This window comes from Bos javanicus, chromosome 8 (genome assembly GCF_032452875.1).
Source record: "Bos javanicus breed banteng chromosome 8, ARS-OSU_banteng_1.0, whole genome shotgun sequence".
NCBI classification, from domain to species: Eukaryota; Metazoa; Chordata; class Mammalia; order Artiodactyla; family Bovidae; genus Bos; species Bos javanicus.
Window position 1 is genome coordinate 62493074 of NC_083875.1, and position 17052 is coordinate 62510125.

General features: G+C 53.7%; 1 protein-coding gene across 1 annotated transcript in view; it reads right to left on the reverse strand.

Moving 5' to 3' along the window:
* Window positions 1-17052, reverse strand: part of SHB (SH2 domain containing adaptor protein B) — a 135484-nt gene that overhangs the window by 13791 nt on the left and 104641 nt on the right. The window contains exons 4-5 of the mRNA XM_061425716.1: window positions 15088-15259; window positions 7949-8068 (exon numbers count right to left, since the gene is read on the reverse strand). Of these exons, the coding sequence (XP_061281700.1) occupies window positions 7949-8068; window positions 15088-15259 (292 nt within the window). The remainder of the gene's footprint in view (window positions 1-7948; window positions 8069-15087; window positions 15260-17052) is intronic.

Consider the following 17052-nt stretch of genomic DNA (forward strand, 5'->3'; position numbering starts at 1 on the left):
CATGCTGTCCACTAATTGAGCAGAAAGTTCATTTTCCCTCCATCAGCCCTGAAAGGATGTGAAACCCTCCGTGTAGCAAGAGCAAAGATGCAGACACTCCCCTCCCCTGCTTGCTCTTTGTCTCAGGCTGACACAAATGCTGCCAAATCTCAGGGCCTGGCTGAGAAGCTAGGAGGCAGACAAGCGTCTTCCCCTCTCTGGCCTTAGTTCTGCATGCCTGTTGAGGTGGTCATCATCCTCTGGCCTTAGTTCTGCATGCCTGTTGAGGTGGTCATCATCTTCAGGAGCTGATGAGGAACTGGCAGATCAGAGAGGTTAAGTGACTTACTCAAGGTCACACAGTCATCAAGAGGGCAGCCTGGATTTAACATGAGCTCTCAGCTCTCAGTGATTTGTCTCAGTCATAGTAGTGCAGGATTTTCTCCAGTGGCAGCCTGTATGAACTCTGAGATCCTATCACCGTAAAGGGGAGTGGATGTGGGCATGGACAGTCAGGGCAGGGGACTGAACCACACCCAGCTCTTTTCTCAATAACCTATGGCTGTAACAAAGTCTGTAACAAAGACAGTGAGCTACCACTAACTTACTGCCTGCTGGGCACAGGCCAAGCACTTCACATATATCGTCTCTTCATGAATACCTCTGTAAAACCCATTTTAATAGATGAGGAAACCGAGGCTCAGAGATGTTAAGTCCCTTTGTCCAAGACCATCCTGCTAGTAAGTGGCAGAGCTGAGGTTCAAAAGCCCATGCCAGACTGATCCAGAGCTCATGTCTTCTGCTACACTGAGCTGCCTCTATTCTGGGGAGATGGGGAGGATGTTAGTGATTGGATCTACTGAAAACTGGGTTGCAAAGTAGGCAGCTTCTCTCCTCCTGGTCTGCTGTTTCCTCAGCATGGGCAGCTCCTTACTCTGCCCACTCCCAACTGTCTCAGCCCTCCTCATTCCCCAAGGCCCAGGTCAAAGCCCTTCCTTACCCCACCCTCTCCTGCCATCACTGTCTGCCTGGAATCAGCCAGCTACCTTGTGCCAGTTTGCCTGACCCCCGCCTCTCTTTCTTTGGTATCCCCCCTCCTCCAGCCCTCACACCCACCTGGCAGCTCAGAGAGGTACAAAGTAAGGGGGGCATGGGGGCAAACAGCCAGGAAACTAAGGCCCCGGTCATCGGAGCTGGGCAGTGCCCCGGGCGGTACATACCTGCCTTTCTTGAAGCCCTCAAGGGCAGGCTGGGGAGGAGGGCAAGTGGGTAGGGAAGCCTACCTGTGGGGCAAGAGTCCCACATTCTGGGGCAGGAGGTCATGCTGGGTAGGGAAGCCCACGATGGCTTGGAAGCCTCCACTGTGGTCTGGGAGACCACTCTGGGGGCTCACCCATGGGAGCAGCCATTGTGGAGCTAAGAGGACAAAGCCTCAGACGCCCACTCAATAAGGGGTGCTCAGATGGCAGAAGGAACTGGAGTCCGTGCTCCCTCTGATGATCGAAGGGCGAGCAGTCTTTCCGCGTTCCCCCACCTCTCCCCACCCCACAAACTGTTATTATTTCTTGCTCCTGGCTGTCAGCAGCAACAAACTAAGATTAATCACTTGCTCGCCTGCCTAGACCCAGACATGCCTACTGTTTGAAAACTCTCTCCTTTACCATATAAATCAATGAAGGGAGAGGAGAAGGAAAAACAACCCTAACAGAAATGCGCCCCCCGCACCCCTGAAACACAGCCCATCGTCTCCTCTGGCCCCGCCACATGCACCACCCTCCCAGGAAGCATCTGTTGGGTGAAGACTGGCTGCCCAGCAGTCAGCACAACCTCCCAGCTCCAGGTGGGAACCTGAAGGGCCTCGTTTGGCAATCAGACCAGGAGGCATTTTCTTGATAAATCGTTCCGCCCCCTCCTCCCCACCTGAAGAAGGAGGTGGGGCCTTCCCACTGTCCTTAGGACGGAGCAGAAAGAGAAGCTTGTCCTGACCATGGCGACCTTGACCCGGAAGCAAATTTATGAATCAAACGCTGGACCCTCTTTCTATGGGCACTGGGGGTGGGGACAAAGACACCGGCACAAGTCATCCAGAGGCAGCCACAGCCCAGACACACCCCCAGGGTGTGTGACCCGGTGCAGCCTCGTCCACCATGCTGGCTCTGTGGCAATTTCTAAAGGCTCTGGGAAAGCTGGGAGGAGTGGAGACTGCATATACCGAGTACTTGCTGTCGGTCGGGCCTGCTAGGCTGCGTTAATTTTTATAAGAAGTTCATGAGAGTGGCCTACATAGCTTTCCAAGTGATGATCAGGGAGGTAAATTCATGTGGCTAGAATCACACAGCAGTTAAGAGTGGAGCAAGGATTCGAATCCATGTATCTCACTGGTTGCAGAGCCCATGCTTTTCACTCTTATATCTTTACTTTTTTAAAAAAACAAATTTTGGCCACACTATGCAGCATGTGGGATCTTAGTTTCCGACCAGGGATTGAACCCGAGCCCTTGCATTGGAGGTGCAGAATCTTAACCACTGGACTGCTAGGGAAGTCCCTCCCTCTACATCTTTAAAAGTGATCTCCCACGGGACTCCTGCCCACTTCTTGGACTGTGCTAGCTTTGGTGGCATGTCTGTGGACATGCGAGGGCACAGGGAAGCAGAGTGATGTTCCACCCAGTTCATGAATGGTTCTAGAGCACAGCTCTGGGGACATGACTGCAACCCTGCTCAAAACCCTCAGGAATGCTCCCTGATGTACAGGATAGAGCCCCAATTCCTCAGCTGGATGACCAGTGCCACCTTTCTCCTTGGCTCCTGCCAATGTTACTTGTTATTCTCACACAAGCTCTGCATTTTCCTGTCTCTGTGCCATCTTCTCTGCCTGGCTGTCCTCTCTGCCCTGTCCACAGGGCAGCCTTCCAACACCCTCTCTTCTGGTTCCTTCCCTTTTTCACGGACCTGAGCACTTTCTGCCTTGAAAAGTGAAAAAGTGAAAGTGTTAGTCACTCAGTCATGTCTGACTCTTTGCAACCTTATGGACTGTAGCCCACCAGGCTCCTCTGCCCATGGAATTCTCCAGGCAAGAATACTGGAGTGGGTAGCCATTCCCTTCTCCAGGGGGTCTTCCAGACCCAGGGATTGAGCCCAGGTCTCCTGTCATCTGAGCCATCAGGGGAAGCCCACTTTCTGCCTTAGGTAGCCTTAAACATGTTCTGTGAGTATCTGAGTTACCAGTATAAATGCCACTTCTTCCCCACTTGGGCTATGAACTCCTGGAGACTGGAGCCCAGTATTTGACAAGAAACTGAAGGGACAGAGCTTATGGGCTGAGGAAGACTCTTGAGAGATTGGGGCTGAGTTGCAATCTGATGGAAAGGTCAGAAATGTCTCTTGAGGTCAGAATCTGGGCCACATTTGCAAGGTTGTTGCGCAGTTTGCCTGTGGGGATTTGAAAGCTGAAGGCACCTTTCGAGGCCTCCCTGGGGCTGTGTACCCTATTGGGGATGGCAGCTCAGGGCCTAAAGAGAGCTGGGCTGGGCCCAGGTCAAAGCAGCAGGGGCATCTCTGCTGAGGCCAGGAGGGTCACTCTGTCTGTCCCTGTTCCCAAGCATAAGAGGAGGCCCTGGTGCTCTCCTACGTCCCAGCTGTAAACCCTCCAGTCTTTGAAGTCCTGTTTCCCTCATCTTGTCCAGATTCCTTTGTAAAAACTCATGAAACTAGAACTTGCAAAGAGTCATTCATAGTCCAAAGTGCCTAAAGAACCCTTTTAATGAGTTTTTCTTTTTTTTTTTTTTTAAATCCCTTTCTCCCACTGCTGGCCTTTCCAGACAGGAAACTGTGTAAGAGGGTGATGTTTTCTTGCCAACTTCTAAGAGCTCAACCTTTTGCTTTCCTGAGGCTAGAGTGAGTGTACCAGGGGTCAGTGGTGTGTGCTGGCGGCCAGTGGCCCAGTGCCCTGCTGGGTCAGGCTGGAGATGGGAAGACGGAGAGGTCTGCAGAAGGGGTTGAGGACAGTGTTGAAAAGTGACAAGGCAGGACCTCTGTGAGACTGCTTCATGGTGGGGGCCGCTGCCACGGAGGGATGTGAGAAACTGAGGAAGGCAGGCACAGTCTTGGATTACCATTGGTGCAGGGAAAAGCTTTTGGTGAAGGGGCAGGTGGGTGGCTGCTTGGCCTGGTCCAGGGATCTGACTGGTCCCCACAGTGGGATGCAGACATCATCTCTATTGTCTGTGTGGTCACTTGCAGCTGGGTAGCTGGGTCAGTCGTGAGTCCCCTCTGGGTCTTGGCCTCCTTGGCCACAAAGCCAAGGGACTGGACCAGCTGGGCATCTAAGGTCACTAGAGGCTCGACACTGATGATGAGGGTGGTGATGTCTGCCCTGACCACCCCATAGGGCTGTCCCGACATCAATATGCAGGTTTTCTAAAACTGTGAAGTACTGCGAGTACTCAGGGTGGAAGTGAGGTTTAAGCACATGGCTGGATGCCTGAGGGTGGCCCCATCACTAAGAATTGAGTATCAGCTCCTCTGTGGGGCTTGAGCCCTGCCTAGGCTCTTCTGCATCTCCAGGGCTTTGCCTGGTGTGTCCCCTCTACCTGAGATGCCCACCAACTGTCCCTTCCCAGGGAATACCTACCCTCTCCTTAAGGTTCAATGTACCTCTGCCCTGCCGCTTCTCCAGACCCTCCCACCCTTATGCCAGCTCCGGCCCCCAAGCCCTCTGCAAGCAACAAGGCCCAGACTGGGAGCTCTGCTGCCTAGGCCAGACTGTCCTCACCTCTGCTCCCGCCTCTGCACAGCCTTGTGCCTGGTACCCAGGGCTCTGATAAATATCTGCCAAGGGACAGATGGATGAGCTCTGTCCTCTGGCGTGGAGGGGTGGAGAGCCCTGTCCTCTGGGGCCACAGACCCCAAACTCTCTCTCTTCCCCAGAACACCTTCACAGCAGGACCCAAGGCTCACATGATAACATAGCCAGAATTCCAATGTCAATATGCACTGCAATCCTGATAATGCCACTCCCCACCCCGCCCCTGCCAGGCAGCCTTCGGCATCAGAGAGACCCCAAACCTCCATGGTGGCTGGCAAAGCTGGCACCTGCCCCAAGCAGCTGGGACATTCAGTACCAGGGCAGTTCCATTTGGGGTTGAGGTGATGAATGCCAGGTGTCTCTCCCGGGTTGGCAGCCTGGCTGGTTACTAGGGCTGCTCTGGAAAACAAGCCCAACTTCCCTTAGTAGGTTGCCCTGGCCCAACCCTCCTCCCCAGCCTCCTTTGAGGGAAAGCTGACCAGGTGAGACCACCCCTCTGGCGTTTGGGATCTAATGGCTCTAGACAAGCATGCAAAACTAAACCCTCTACCTTGGCATCTGTGGGCAGAGACCAGTCATCCAGACTGCACTTCCTGATAATGAGAACAGACAGGATGGGTGCAGGAAGACAAACCCGGGCTTGATGGCAGAGTGCTCTGGTCGGGGTCCCAGCACAGGCCCCCCCTGAGCTGTGCCCCCCACCTTCTCCCCTTGCCCGGGAGGTGCAGGGGATCCGGCTACAGTAAGCCAGGGGAAATCTGGAGAGCCAGGGACACTGATGGGCCTCTCTGTCTATATGGAGAACAGCATTGCCTCTCGTGCACAGGTGAGGACACAGGCTCAGAAAGGTGACACGGCTGCCGAGGCCACGAGGTCAGGGAATGGGAAAGCCCGGCCCCTGGACTGTAAGCCTGTGACAGAGCAGGAGGGTCGGGGAAGGGAGCAAACCTGGGACGAAAAGGGAACTACGGCCTTAGAACCTCGACACGCACACTCTTCTGAAGACCCACCTGTGAGCCAGCATTTGCCTCTGTCCGCATGACGGATGGCTCGGGCTCAGGATGCTGGGGAGTGGACCCTGCGGGCCCTGCTGGTGTGAGTAGTTCCCACCCCTGGTTCAAGATCCCTCGTGTGCTCCCAGTGAATAAACAGAGGCGCGATGGGTCCCTGCCACGTGCAGGAATGACTGGGCTGGAGTGGGGCACTCCCACCCCCTCCTCTATGCCTTCAGCCAGTTCTCTAGGGAAGACGCCTCTGGCCTGGTCCCAGATGACGGAATTCCAGGAAGAGTGAAATACACTGAGGAACTCAGAGACGGCCAGTGTGATGAGCGTGTGGAAGACCAGGGAGTGGGCAGTCTATCCGGGTCAGCAAGGAAGGATGGATGGTGATATGGAGTCCCATCTCTGATGTCACTCACCTCTCTCACCTCCTGCAGCCCAGAAAGGCACAGTTCACCTTGAGGCAGGAAGGTGAAGATCTGGAAGCATCATTCATGGGCACCCGGGTTGCTAGGTTACCTCGAACAGTGGGGGCGGGAAGAGGCAGCATGGAGCAGTAGGGAGTTCAAGACCCCTGACCCTGGCAGCACAGCAGCTGTGTGCACCTCTCCCTGCTGTTGCCCTCTCCACTAGGCAGGGACAGCCCTTTGACTTTGGCCGCCATCAGCCCAGCTACAGTTTAGCATACTGAATTCTCCTTGGCTGTAATAAAACCGGCCTGATTCTAAGCTGTCAGGCCTGATGGTGGACAATGAAGTATCCATGTGTCGCTTGCTCTGAGTGCCCTCCCAGAGGCTCAGAAATCCCCTCGACATCCTCCCTGGCAAAGCAGTTGTCCAGCTCCTGGTTGCACATCCCCAGTGATGAGACACTCACCACCTTCTGAGGCAGCTCTGATTCCTGATAGGCTTGAAGGGTTAGAGAACCGTACCTCTTGCTGACCTGGAATCCACCTGCCCATAACGCCCCATCTACCACTTCTGCCCTGATGTCCTTGAGAGACCTGTGGTTCCTCCATGTCCCCACACATCCTCCCTTCTCCAGGCAGACTTCCGGTGCCTCTGTTTCCTGCCCAGGCTCCGCTCTGCAGTTTGTCACGGTCCCTTGCAGGTGGGGTCAGTCATGAGCAGAGAGCCCAGGCCAGTCTCTCTCTGCTTGTGTGCACCGACCCTACTGACCTCATAGCTGGCCTGCACAGGGCTCTCCTGATGCGTCCTGGCAGTTCTCTCTGCATCACCTGGCCTCGAATGACAGCAAGCTGAGTAGAAAGAAAGCAGGCAGCTGCTTGCTTTCTGGTGGTCTGTGCTGGCTGACCATTGCTCCCAGTGGTCTGTGCTGGCTGAAGGACCTGGGTTTATATCTCAGTTCTGTCATTAACTCTTTAAATCCCTCCTCTCTCCCAGTCTCACTTTTCCTATCTGTAAAATGGGTTTTAGTCAATATGTTGGCTTCCATCCAGCAATAGCACTGAAGGATGAAACCCTCAATCAAAAAACCCTTTTCTTATTTCAGGGTCACCTATCCTGAAAGCAACATCTTGTGGATCACAAAGACCCAATAGTTTACAAAGCAACTGCAGGTGATCATGTCAGCAAGATTCTTCCTGGCTCTCTGTGGGGTTCCTTACAACCTTCGTGCGACACATAAAAGAGAGGCTTTCCCAACAGTAGCCAAGAACATAAGGAAAAGGTGGTTCCCACGGGGGCAGCAGGAGCAGTGGGGCGTCAAACACCCAGCCTTGAGTGCTGACCCAGCCCGCCTCGGGTCAGCCCTGGTCCCTCTCTGAGCCTCAGCTTCCTCATCTGCACAATGGGGACAAGATGTTTCTCCTCAAAGGGCTGTTGTGAGGTTTGAAGAAGGGACGAGGCACGCTAAGTGCTTCTACAGTCCCTGGCTCACGGCAGATGTGGAAGCTATTCTTGGATATTTAATATAAATCCTAGGAAAATGCCCCTCCTCTTCAAGGGAGGCAGAAATGGAGAATATAAAAACTTCTCTGTGTCCCAGAAGAATTAGATCAAATTGGAAAAGCAAGGCGTGAAATAACTCATGCTGGCAAGTTTCCCCGGGGGACACTGGCGGGTCTTTCTGCCTCAGACAGCCGGGCCGGATCGCACATCGCGGGAGGCTGCCAAGGGCCAGGGGTGGCCGAGGTTACTCACTTCAGGGAGAGGGAGTAGTCGTGCCTGCTGGTCTGGCTGTTCCGGACAAGGTAGCTACACTCCTTACAGAGGCGCAGCAGGTTCTCAGCGTCGCCCCTGCTGATGGCTCCGTGATACCATCTGCGGAGAAGAGATGGGGTCAGAGTTCAGCAGGGATAGACCCCCACCATTGACATCCTGAAACCCATCTGCCCCGAGGAGGCTCAGCCCCACTGGAGGGTGGCTGTGGCATCCTGGGCCTCGTCACTAGGCCACGTCCCTGTGCGTGCAGATGTCACGTGTGCCTGTGCGCGCGCGTGTTCAGTCACTCATTAGACATGCACAGTGCCTGCTGCATGCAGGTCTTGGGGAGAGTGTGGTACGCAAACCTGGCCTCCACACCGTGAGGCACACAGTCTAGTGTGGATGCCACGAAGGACACGGAGCAGGGTCATCTGGCTTGGAGCTGGCGGGAGGGACTGCTGTCTTAAGCAGCAGCAAGGGAAGCCTTCTGCAGGGGGTGACATTTCAGTATGGGCCTGAAGGAGCTGAGGGAAGATGCCACAAAGGAAGAAGCTGGAAAACAGCCTATTTGGCAGAAGAAAGGCAGCCAAAGCAGGATGCCTGGCATGTTTTGGAAACAACAAGAAGGCCAGTGACGGCTAGAGTGAGACAAAGGGGCGGTGTGGGCGCTGAGGCCTCAGAGGCCCCGTGGCAGGGCTGGGTTGGGGGCCTTGTGTACAAGGGGACTCTGGTCTCTCTGAGAGACACAGAAGCCATCAGAGGGTGCTGACAGGCGGGACACATGCTGGCTCTGCGACATCTGCGGGACAGAGGGCCGGTGCTCGTCACTCAGGAAAGCAGGCGGTGGGGTGGGGTGGCCAAACCAGTGCTCCCGCCAAGTGCATCTGGCATCGACCGGGCACGTGGGAACCCCAGCCGTTCTGCTTCTGGGCAGCACGTGGTGAGTGGCAGAATCTCATGGGAGGGGCGCCATGGCAGATGCCTGGCTAAGGCCCCGAGTGCAAGACCAAAGGGGGACGTGGGTTTTCAAGATTGGAAGAGTTGAACTTTAAGTTTCAGTGGCAGAGTGAAGATCCTAGGACGCTGGTCAGTAGGTGTACTCAGAACAGGTCTCTACTTACTTACATTATGGTCTCTGAGGGATTGGGTCAGTGGGAAGATGGCCAGAGATGTGGTTAGGAAGGGAACCAGAGGTGCCAGTGGTCAAGGATAGATCATGCTTTGGCCGCGGAGGCACAGACCTGGCTCTGCCACTGGCCAGTTGGGAGTCTGGGGCAAGAGGCTAAATCTGAGTGCATCTCAGTTTCCTAACTTAGGGTCACTCTATTCCTGTTTGGGGGTTGTGAGGATTAAACAGAATGATGCACTGAAGGGCTGATGGAGAGCCTGCAATGGGGTGAGTTTCAGCAACTGGCAGCTACCAGCATCAGCCAAAAGAGAAGTGAACTTGCAGACAGCCAAAGGTCACTTCCCCAACTACCAGTATTTCAGGCTGCTGCTGTGTAGACTGCATTTAATTTTATACCTCCCCCAGGTGTATGGCAATGGCACCCCACTCTAGTACTCTTGCCTGGAAAATCCCATGGACAGAGGGGCCTGGTGGGCTACAGTCCATGGGGTCACTAGGAGTCGGACATGACTGAGCGACTTCACTTTCACTTTTCACTTTCATGCACTGGAGAAGGAAATGGCAACCTACTCCAGTGTTCTTGCCTGGAGAATCCCAGGGACGGGGGAGCCTGGTGGGCTGCCGTCTGTGGGGTCGCACAGAGTCAGACACGACTGAAGCGACTTAGCAGCAGCAGCAGCAGCAGGTGTATGGAGGAGCCTGCCTCCGGGACCTGGCCCAGGAGTGCCCTGTGAACAGTACCCGTGAGAGTTCTGGTACAGACGTCCTGTGTGGAGAAAAGCATCACACTGCCTTTCTCTGCACGTTCTGCCATTTATAAGGCAGTGTTCTAAACAGTTAGCAGCAGTGAAGATGACATAATTATAACCTAAAAAAAAAAAACCCAACTCAACCAGCTCTAGGAAAGCAAGGACTGCAGAGTGAGAGAGACGTGAGTATCCCCGTCCAATGAGCTTGTGACAGAGTCACTGATGGCCCAAGAGGTGACCACTCACAGGTCAGACCCGGGGCTGGACATCTGGAGGGGGACTCGCTGAGGGAAAAGGCGAGAGGAAGTGTACACTGCAGACCCACCTTCCTGTCTATACTTAAACAGAAATTAAGAGGATGTGACGCTAGGAACTGCATGGGTTGCCATAATTACAACACTCCCAGAGATGTGACAGGCCAGTGTATGTTTAAGAAAAGATATGTGAGACGTGGTTAGACAAGGATGGAGTTGACTTTAGAGATGAGAGTTAACAGTTTGGCCAAGGTTGTTTTCCAGGAAATTTCACCTGTGTAACACAGCCCCAGTGAGCTGACAAAATGCTGTTCTATTAGCCAAGCAAGTTTCAGCTATTTGAAGCAGAGCCGTCCTCAGGGAAGGCCAAGAAGTAGTCTCCAGGGAGGCGCTGCCTGAGTCCAACTCCCAGAGCACAGGACAAGTGGCTCTAAGAAAGGCGGTGGCAGATGGGCCTCGGGGGTTCTGGATCCTCGTTAAGGGTGATCCCTGGTGGGTAAACAGGATAAGCTGCTGGTTCCTTCCCCAGCTGCTCCAGCCATTCCACATGTAGAGAAAGGCAGGAGACTCGGGGTAGAGGATCAAAGGAGAAACAGGAGGAGTTGGGGAGAGAAGAGGCAAAGGACACTCAACTGGGGGATGGGGAGAGGGCAGACTGTCAGGATGAGGATGGCTACCAGGAGACAGGATGGGCCTGGCTGGCAACCCCTGGGCCCAAGGAGGACCTGCCTGAACTGAAAAGAGAATCCAGGCAGGAGGCCATCTTGGGGATGCACTGGACTTTGTAGAGCTGGCCACTCAGGCCTGAACCATGGGAATTAAGATTAATTAATTAATCTTAATTAATTAATCTCCAATACCCATGAGATCATCCAGTTATTTACTCACCACTTACTATATCCTTGTTCTCAAAGGGCTGATGCAGGCAGATAGAAAGTCAACCAACAGATTCAGGAAACAATTTCAGATAGTGACAACTGCTATATAGGAACTCTGGGTTTGTGATAAGGCAGTGACTGGGGTGAGGGAGGTGCCTACTATGGAATGAATGGACAGGGGGGCAACCCCGAGGAGATGACATTTGACCTGAGAATCTGCACTGAGAAGGAGCCAATCATGTGAAGAGCCAAAGAAAACACGTTCACTGCAGAGGCAGCACCAAGTGCAAAGGTCCAGAAGCAGGAATGAGCTTGGGGTGTTCACAGAGCAAAAAGGTAGCAAGAACAGTTCAGTGCTGTGACTGTGGGAAGTGGGACAGGATGCGGGTGAACAGGAGGCGGGGCCCAGTTCCCCGAGGCCGTGTGGGCCACAGGAAGAAGTCTGATTTCATTGTAAGCATAGGGAAGGCAATGAGAGTTTTAAATAGAGATGTTAAGAGATACTTGCTCTGGACAATTTTACAAAAGGGTAGACAGGCTACCCTGAAGAATGGCCAGAGGGGAAGTGAAGCAGGAGACAGGCGAGGAGGCTTCTGCAGTGGTCCAGATGGGAGGACCTGAGATGACAGGAATGGATGGATTCGGGATGTGTTTGGATGGAAAACTGGAAGTTAGTAACGTACTAGATGCTGGTGTGACACCAATAAAGGAATCACGATGACTTCAGGACTGTGGCTTGGGCAACGTGGTAGATGTGATGCTGTTGGGGTGGGGTGGGGACGGTGGGCAAACTGGGGAGCAGCGGGTGTCCAGGAGATCAGGAGTCCGGTTTTGAACGTGTTAAATTTAAGATGCCCATTCGTCAGCCAAGTGGAGATGCCAAGAAGGCAGCTGGCCGTAGGAGTTAGGAGTTCTGGGAGAGGTGTGGGCTGGGGATGCGAACTGGTGACTCACCACCAGCATCCTGAGGAGACTACCCAGGGAGAGCACGTAGCTGGAAGCCGAGCCCTGGACAGTATAACCTTCAGGTCAGCTTGAGGTGAGGAGCTGGAGGGGGAGGCCGAGCCCTGGACAGTATAACCTTCAGGTCAGCTTGAGGTGAGGAGCTGGCGGGGGAGGCAGAGGAAAACCGGGAGCAGAGAGCGTCTTAGAAGGAGGGAGCCGTCTAATGTGCTGGCTGCCACAGGGGTCAGAAGAGGTCAGCTGGTTACCCGGGCAGAAAAGGGAAGCAGATTGGGGTGGATGAGAGAATGGGAGGTAATGGAAGGGAGAGCGAATGCACTGACTGCTCTGTGGGGACTCTGTTCACCGAGGGGACAGCTACCTATTCACCGAGCACCTATTATGTGCCAGGCACCAATCTAGGCACTGGGCACGCAATGGTGACCCAGACAAGTTCCTGCCCTCATGGAGGTTACATTCCCAACAGGGGCTGGGGTCAGATGGGGATGTCTAGTCAAGATTTATTTATTTATTTGTTTTAAGAAGTTCATAAAGAAGGCTGAGCACCTAAGAATTGATGTTTTAGAACTGTGGTGCTGGAGAAGACTCTTGAAAGTCCCTTGGAGAGCAAGGAGATCAAACCAGTCAATCCTAAAGGAAATCAAGCCTGAATATTCACTGGAAGGACTGATGCTAAACCTGAAGCTCCAAAACTCTGGCCACCTGATGTAAAGAGCTGACTCACTGGAAGAAACCCTAAATGCTGGGAAAGACTGAGGGCAGGAGAAGGGGGTGACAGAAGATGAGATGGTTGGATGGCATCATCGAATCAGTGGACAAGAGTTTGAGCAAGCTCCAGGAAATGGTGAAGAACAGGGAACTCTGGAGTGCTGCAGTCCATGGGGTCACAAAGAGTTGGACATGACTGAGTGACTGAACAATACCACCAAGAAGTTCATGACTAGGACACTTTCAAGTGCTGATGGTAATAATAATGCTGAATGGAGCGGGCGGTGTGCTGCCTCTAGGAGGCTGGGGAGCAGTCAGCCCTTAGTACCTGAGCAGCCTTTCCACTGTCCCAGGAGGGCCAGCGAGTAGTTTGGGTGCCTGGGCAGAAGTGTGACTGCCCATCCCTAACAACCCTCTAAGACTGGGGCACCTGCTCAGTGCGCCTACCTTCCCTCTCCCCTGCACTAGGGTGGGGAGAAGTCGGGAATTGGAAGTGCCTACTAAATTCCGAGGCAGCATCAGCCTGGGTGGGATACAGTGAACCTCTCGGCCTGGGTCCTGGGTCCTGGGTCCTCGGGCTCTGCTGGAAGTGGGATCTTACCTAAGCCCACCACCCTACCTCTTGGGTGATGAGGCAGGCCTCTAGCAAGCTGGAATAATCCCAGGGAGATGAGATTATGGGGAGGAAAAGCCAGCCATGACTCGATTTGGCTGAGGGCCTTTTGGGTGGGAACAGGAAAGGAAAGGCAGACCTGCCCTCACGGGGCTCATGAAGTTCCATCTGGGTGTGGGCAGAGGGGAGGCTGGGCCGCTGACCACAGGCAGACCTGGGTCAGGATGCACGCTGAATAGCTCCCAGGCTTCTCTGGATTATATTTTGTTTGTTGATTAAAAAGCGCACAGTCTGATCAGAAATAAGCAAAACCTGCCACCCAATCTGTGTGGCTGTGAGACGTAAGAGATTAACACGACACCTGCTGGGAGCCTACCCCTCCCCCCTCCCCCCATGTGCTCTGTGCAGCAGGCGCAGGGCTGTCACAAAGGAGGCTGCAGCACACGCTTAAAAAAGGGCACACGAGCGCATGACATCATTCGGAGAACTCTGCATCCTGCTCAGCAAGGGAGCATTTCCTGTGAGGGATGCACTGCCGGCCAGGCGAGACCAGAATCCCCTGGGTGGAGACTAATATAGTGCATGATGCACTCGACAAGGTCTCACAAGGAACCCGCTGGGTGTCAGCTAATCTCCTGGCCTTACTGAGTGCCTACTCTGTGCCGGTCACGTGCTAAGGGTGAGGGAAAATTACATACAAGAGGGAAGTGAGAGGAAGGTGTGGGGTCAAGTCACAGAATTCAAATCCTGCCTCAGCACTCTGAGCCAGGAGATCCTAGCCAAGGCTCCACATCTCTTGGGGTCCTGATTTTCTCATTTTGCAGTAAGATGATAATCCCACTTACCCCACATTTACTTGTGAAGAGGGCGATACACCTGATGGTATGAGCATGGGATCCAGGATGTGCTTTGTTAAGTTCCAGGAGACACTTACTCTAGGGCAGGTATGTGGAACAATTCACAAAGTGAGTGGCAATTCTGGGAGGTGGGATTTTATCCTGGAGGCGATGGGGAACCATGGAAGGTTTCAGAGCAGAGCAGGGACCCAAGACCCCATCAGAGAAAGGAGATGACCATCTCGGTCAAGAGGATGGAGACAACACTGACCAGAATGTTGCAGAGAAGCAGGGGGGCAAGGGGCAGCAGGGATGGGACTCGAATGCTGATTAAAGCTGGGAACTCTCTGGGGGAAACCCAAATCAAGAGTGCCAAGGTCTTGCCCAACTAAGATCAAGCAGATGTGGGGCAAAAAGATCATTCCTGCTATAAACTAAAGCTAATAGGCAGCAGGATTTAGCATGTGTATGTGTTAGTTAGTCGTGCCCAACTCTTTGCAACCCCATGGACTGTAGCCTCTGTCCATGGAATTCTCCAGGCCAGAGTACTGGAGTGGGGAGCTATTCTTTTCTTCAGGGGATCTTCCCAATCCAGGGATCGAACCCAGGTCCTGTATGGCAGGCAGATTCTTTACCACCTGAGCTTCCAGGGATGTGGGGCAAAAACATCACTCCTGCTATAAAATAAAGCTAATATGCAATCAGGCAGGAGGGTTTAATATACATTTAGCTTTTTAAAAGCTCACTTGCTGCATGATGAAACTAGAAAGGAGGATACAAAAGTAAGCAGAACACCATGTGGACGATCCCACTGTCCTTCCTACTAGCCATCCGAAGGCAGGCAGGTGATACAGAGGAGAGAGAGGAAGCACAGGGCCAGGAGTCAGGAGAGGTGTGCTTTAATCCTGGCTGGACAGACTTGACAGCGGCCTCAGCCTTCTATGAGCATCGACAGTGACTCCGTGAACTGGTCACTGAGACTGAGCTTTGCTCCCTGAAGACTTACATTTGCTTCTCCAGTGGCACAGCAGGATCCACTCTCTCTCCCAGGATCCCACAGAACTCAGGGCTCCCATGTTTGATGGGCTTGAAGCCCCCTCCGGGAGCTCGAAGCTGGCGCCGCCGGTCCCGGGAAGGTGAGGGGGATGACTGCCGCTTCTCGCTGCCATTAAACTGGGCTGTGGGGGAGAGAGAAAGAGCACGGTTACCTGGTTACCCAGAGCTCAGCCCAACAAGTCACTGGCGGCACATAGTGGGGCCAGGAAATCAGCACGGTTGGTTGATGATTTACAATTTGCAGGCAGAAGAGCTCCAGGCAATGAACAGACATGGCTCAAAAGTTGTGGGCTTCCCAAACCAGGATGTGAGGAGCCATCACAATCAACTGGTGCAATCGAGGGGCTGGTTGAATCTCCAGAGGCCACTGAGCTCAGCCTTATCCCCAAAGGAACCCTCCCGCAACCTCCATCAAAGGGGCCATGGTACTCCCAGAGGGGGCTCTGCTCCCTAGACAGTTGTCAGGGGCAAAGTTTTTCTTTATTTTGTGCCAAAAACCTGCCTCCAAGTGGCTCCTCTCCTCCTCCATTCTCCTACCTTCCCCCCCGACACAGGGCTACACCGGCCACATCTGCCCCCTTCCTCCTGGGACAACCAGAGAGTTCCAGTTGAGGGGTGTGTTGCATCACAGCCGTCTGCTCCTCTATACTCACCCCACCGTGTGGGCCCTCCACACAGCCAGCCCCGTCCTGGACTAGCCCCCAGGTGAGGCTGGAGTAGTGCCCAGCACAGTGGGATGGGCCCTCCAATGTGCCTTCTTTCCAGCCCTGGACCTGCAGGAGCATCCCTTCACCCCATGGGCTGGGGAGGTACCTTTGGAGGGCAGGACCCTGGAGACACCCCACAAAGAGTGGAAAATACTGAGCTAAAACTGGAGTTACTAGGACATCCCTGGTGGCCCAGTGGTTAAGAATTCACCTTCCAGTGCAGGGGATGCAGGTTTGATCCCTAGTCAGGGAACTAAGCTTCCCACATTCCTCGGGGCAACTAAGCCTGCATTCTGCAACTACTGAGCCCATGTGCTCTGGAGCCCTTGTGCCACAGTGAAAGATCCTGCATACCGCAACTAAATAAATATTTAAAAACCAACAAAATTGGAGTTGCCAGAAGTGTTGGTAGAGACCAGCAGTCCACCTTGCAAGTCATGTCTATGGGCTTCCGGTTGCCTCATCTGAAAACTAGGGATGACAACCGTACCCAACTCGTGGGGCTGTTGTGAAGAGTCTGCCAGGGGATGAACAGCCATCTTAGCAGAGCGCCTGGCGTGTAGCTAGTCTGTGCTCAGTAAATGCTATCATAAAGGGTTGTTTTCATTACTATTATCATGCCTACTCAATATGGACACATACTAAGTACTTCACAGAAGCCTCCGAACTGCCCTAAGTCCCCCTCTGAAGTTGGCCATGACCTGCTGTGTGCCTTGGCTAAGCCACTCCACTTCTCTGAAGCCCTATTTCTTATCATACTGACTGCTGTGGGAATCAGATGAGGGATTACATTTGATTGGCCCAACATATACTGAGTGCTGAGTAAACTGGGCCAGGGCCTGCGGAACCGTGTACCCAAGGCCACGTCCAGCTACAGGCCCACAGACACACAATGCTGGAAATCTCCCCAGCCCCACCCAGCAAGCACGGACGTGGCGAGTCATCCTCCGACCCCAGCTACACAGCAATCAACCTCATGTTCACGGAAGGTGGTGGGAAACTCCTGCCCTGACGGTGGTGATGTGCGGTCTATGGACCACTGAGGATGGTGAATGAACTCGTTGTGCGTCTCAGCCACGGAGCCAGATCATCCATCAGGGCAGCGAAGCATTTCCATCCCTCTGAGACAGGCTGCTCTATTAATCACTACAGAAAACAGCGGGGAGGGGGGTTCCTGCCAACGGAAGGCTCGAGACAGGTTGGACCCA